This window comes from Notothenia coriiceps, unplaced genomic scaffold (genome assembly GCF_000735185.1).
Source record: "Notothenia coriiceps isolate Sejong01 unplaced genomic scaffold, NC01 NC01_scaffold00024532, whole genome shotgun sequence".
Taxonomy (NCBI): domain Eukaryota; kingdom Metazoa; phylum Chordata; class Actinopteri; order Perciformes; family Nototheniidae; genus Notothenia; species Notothenia coriiceps.
The window spans coordinates 1-4,673 of NW_011357233.1; the positions used below are offsets into that span (position 1 = coordinate 1).

Sequence of the window (4,673 nt, forward strand, 5' to 3'; positions counted from 1 at the left end):
GGCATGAATCGCTGCAAGGTTTGTGAAGTTTTGTTTCGTGAAAGGCTGGCCGAGGGTGCGGCCTCTGGGTATCCCCACGTCACAGTACCCAGGAAGAAAATGAGAAATCTCCAACGAGGCGTTTTGGGGAGGTCTTTTCTGTGTCTGAGTTGTACTCCCTACAGGGTGTACTTTGAGGATTTGTGACTCTGCAGACCGTTTACATGCATAAAAACCTTCATAACACACAAGGGGACGGGTAATAATCGGAAAAGCATGATATGGGACCTTTTAAAGATTCAAAGAACTATAGTGGAATGCTGTAACTCATTTTCGCTGTTTTTATCATGAAAAACAACAGCGATTTAATTATTCTAAAGGGCATTTAAAGGGTTAAAATCCTGAAAATGATTACATTTTTTATTAGAACTGAAGTTGCTTTAAAGATTGGACACAAAAAAGCGTTGAAAAAACATTTTAATATGTTTTTATCAACGTTTTTGCCAGTGGACATTTTTGTCCCGAATGACTCATTAGGGTAGTCCAATCGAATGATACCGGAGGGCTAAGCACTTTCATTAATATTGTTTGTAAATATAATGAGGTCAAAACAATACGTTAAAGGAAAAGGAATAAGCAGTTGGGAAAAGACGGCTGCAGTGCTTATAGAGTCATAAAGCTCTCAGGGATGTTTCTTTATGCAACTATTGAAGCTCCTTTTATTAGCATTTTGAAAATACAAACATCTCTTCTGGCGGCGGTCACTCCCGGGTCATTTCACTCTGTTATGAAACCTCCTTAGCAGAAAGGGGTGTTGGACCTCAGCCTAGGTTTCGTACTTCAGTGTTGTATTTCTTGCAGCAACATCTGTAAAGATTCATCACATAGAAAAAAAAAAGATGGCAGCAGCCCCTTGAAGATGCCATGTTCCTTATGTTTGGACCACTATTCCATTCAAACATTACAATGTTATATATTCCTTAAACTGTAGATGTATTCAGTATATGATCACTGTGTGTCTGCATGTGTGTCCTCTGTGGCATCTTTAATCCTCTAAACATGAGAGCATGCTGGCTGTGTTTCAACCTGCTCACACCCTGAAACTGCATCTTTATTTTAAGGCAACCTTTTTTAAGCACACAGTTGGACTCCAACTCAATCTCATTTATTGCTGTGAGGAAAACTTTTAATTTAGAATAATGTTTGGGATATAAACGTTGTTTTCCTCTCACAACATAAGGGCAAGGTAAGACCTTATTTTCACAGAACATTCCCTCATCCTAACATGCAGGTAAAAAAAACAATAAGCTGTTCCTGTTCCTGTTATTGTTATTCATTGAAGATAATGAATGCTTAAGGCTAACCTGGCTTCGTCACTTTACTCAATGAGCGAGAAATGTCCCCTTGAGGTTAAACTTTTAGGTTGCTCTGAAGAGTACTTTGTAATGTTGAATCTACTATAACGGCATCCAAAGGGCCTCTGTGCTTGGTTTAATATTTTTCAAACCTGGGGAAGAAGGTGGCGAGGGCCGCAAAATCTATATTTAACTTGATTTCCCTCATAATTGTTGTTCTTTCATGGGTGAGGGTTAATTTGTGCTTGGTACAACTCAAATAAATCGAGGTGAAAGAGAGTACATTGCAGATTGACAAATAAAAGATTTTAGCAGGGGCCGAGCCAGCTTCATTATGCCCCCCCTCGGTGAGATTATGTTGTGTACATTTCTGCAGGTATAGAAGCCAAGGTGGGAAGCTCCCCCTTCCTGAAGTGTGCCACCCAGTTCCCTCTGATCCTCTGGCACCCGTACGCCCGGAGCCAGTCCTTCTGTGTGGTGACGGAGGCGGAGCAGAGGAAGTGGCAAGCCGTGCTCCAGGACTGCGTCAGACACACTAATGATGGTGAGTCCTGCCGGCTAAACATCAACACACATTCCTGCAGACACACATGGTTATGAATACGTTTGGGAAACAAAAAGTTATTACCCTTTTATTATCTTTACAAATGCTCCAAATTAGTCTTCATCTTAGATGCACCCTGACACATCAGTAGGGTTAGAAGGAGGATAAATGGGAACGGAGTTATGTGATCTCGTCTGCAGCTGCAGGGCTGCCAGCTCAAAGGAGGCTCAAACAGCATGTGCACTTTTAAGAAATGCATTTACCAACATTTTTTTTTCCTTCACCAGGACCTTTTAACTGAAACATTTGTTTCGATTGTCTTTTTTTCCTTCTATGCTCCCATGGCCTCCGGCAGATATTTGATTTTGTTTAGTTTGGAGTGAGATAGTGAAATCAATCTGAAGAGGACCCCTTTAAAATATAGCAAAGCAATGACTAAAGGAAATTATGAATTTTGTAATTTAAATTGAGCTGACTTTCCCCTTTATTAATTCTTAAACTGAACATTGAGACTATATATGTTTGATTTGGATGTAAATCTTGGTTTTCACATCAGTCGATATTAACAGTCATGTGACACTAGTTAAGAAACACATTGTTAAAAATATGAATCAGTTGTTAGCTCAACAGAAGTAACAAGTGTATCTATCATCCTTAGAAACCAGACCATAAGGGGCAGCATGGTTAGCCTGCTGTGGAACATGAACATGTGTTTCTTCAGGTTGTGTTACTGCACCCCCCCCTGCTCACTGAAACTGAGCGCCATTACAGTCCCCCTTTAACCAGTTTGGTACTCTGGCACTTGGAAAGGAGACACAGCTGAATGACTTCATATGTTCTCCGTGAGACCTGACTTTAACAGCTCCGTTAAACAAGGTGTGAGTCAACCAACCTCACACCAGGTCCACTAGTCCACGATTCCCACAATTCTGAATTTTGTCCTCTGGGTTGTAAGATAAAAGAAGAAACTAGCTCTGGTTTGTTTGAAAGCGGCTCATACCATTTAAGGCTACATCTAAATACTAACCCGCTTTTCGAGAGGGTCCTCACAATTTCTGTCTCTGCATCTACTAGGAAATCTGGCCCCCCCAGTCCCGCCCCCGCACATACTTCCTGGCTTTGTCATAGTCTGGAGTTCTCCCACACTGTCCAATCTGGCTGTACACAATTTCAGCTTTAGCATGTATTCTTTCCCAAAGCACTCATTGTTAACATGCTTTTTCCTGATTTGTATTATTCTTTGTTTGCCAAAAAACCTTTAGAATCTGGCAAAGTTAAACTTGAACCCCCTTTGTATCATAGAAGCAATAGGCTTTTTCACAACCTAAATACGGAATTCTTATAGCTGAAAAATGTGTTCTCAATAATCTTGAGGCCCCATTCTGCTTTCCTGTAGTTTGTTCTATAGGTTTTTGTGGTCTGCAAAGACTTAAATCCCTGTGTCCCCCCCACCCCCCTCCTGCCTGAAACGCTTTGATTGCAGTCCTTTGTTTATTTCGAGAACATAGTGACATCACTATATAACACTCGCACTCCGACTGGCTACTGCTCCAATACATTGTACATAGGCTAAGGGGCGGGACATCTCTAAGCGGTTGACCAATCATAGCAGAAAAATAAAGAGCTTTTTGAACATTAAAGCATGGAGACATGTCCCAGGAGAGACGTTAATATGAAGCTGAACATTTCAATAAGGGGCCTCTTTAATAACGGCTCAGTTTTATCTCAAGTTAACCATGATTCAGTGAAGCAGCTTTATAGAATTTAAAATTGTAACTTATGCTTTTTCCTAATTGACACATCAGCATGTTATCGGCTTGTGCCAACAAGTCATTGATTTTCATATTCAGAAGTTTCTTAATTTAAAGTGGACCTATCATGCTATATTTGAATAATATAGTGTAGGACCATACCTATATAAGGCATATTTATACTTTTTATTTTTCAAAATACCAAACAGATCATGCATTTTAGCCATTCCTCATTTCGCTCAATTTAACACTGTCTTTTCATGGGCTGATTCTGTGAGAACAGCACCATCTACAGGCCTGGCATATGTACTACAGCGTCTCCAGTGCTTTCGAACAACAATGTCCGTGGCTGTCTCCTCCTGATTGGTGGAGTTGGCCCAATAGCCGTAGCGCCACTTCTGTGACATCATTGAAGTGTTCAAATCTGGATCAGGTTTTATCAGATCCGTTGCAGCCCCTTTTTAAGAGATTTGGGTATGGAGGAAAATAGAGAGGGTTGTGTTTTCTGAAACTTGGTGAGTTCCCTGGAACACCGGGGACACATATTCATGTATAAAAGACGTACAAAAGTGCATTTTGCATGATAGGTCCCCTTTAAGCAAGAAACGTTCCTCCACATGTCCAAATGGATTGTATGCTCAAATGCTAACCGCTACTCGTATTCCCATGGCAGGTTTGACAGAGGACAATAAAGTACAAACTCCAGCCTTCACTGATGCAGTACGACTCTATCGCCAAGCTCAAGGGCACTATGGCACTTGGGAGATGATGTGTGGTGTACCATCACAGGTAAGCATGGCAGTAAATCATCTACACTGTCCTCTGTCTCTGGATCTGCCCTGAACTTTTAAGTCGGAATGACCCAATACAGTTCCAAAATATACCCTGCCTGGGTCCTCTTTTTTTAGTGGGTGGTAAAAAAAAAACACGTTAAATGTAAACCTGGGTCTTCCATTAATCCTGCCTGATTTCAGAATCAGTATATGGTTTATTGCCATGTAGGATTTCATCTTAAAGGGGGGCTAAAAGTACAGCAATTTCAAG

The 4,673-nt window shown here is 40.9% G+C and overlaps 1 protein-coding gene across 1 annotated transcript; it reads left to right on the forward strand.

Annotated features, from left to right (window-relative positions):
* Positions 1-1,710: 1,710 nt before the first annotated feature.
* LOC104955056 (niban-like protein 1) lies at positions 1,711-4,430 on the forward strand (the record flags this gene model as incomplete). Its single annotated transcript, XM_010782282.1, has 2 exons — positions 1,711-1,878; positions 4,303-4,430. Coding segments are annotated over 2 exons (296 nt in total), but the record flags the coding sequence as incomplete, so codon positions are not given.
* Between the last annotated feature and the right edge of the window lie 243 nt (positions 4,431-4,673).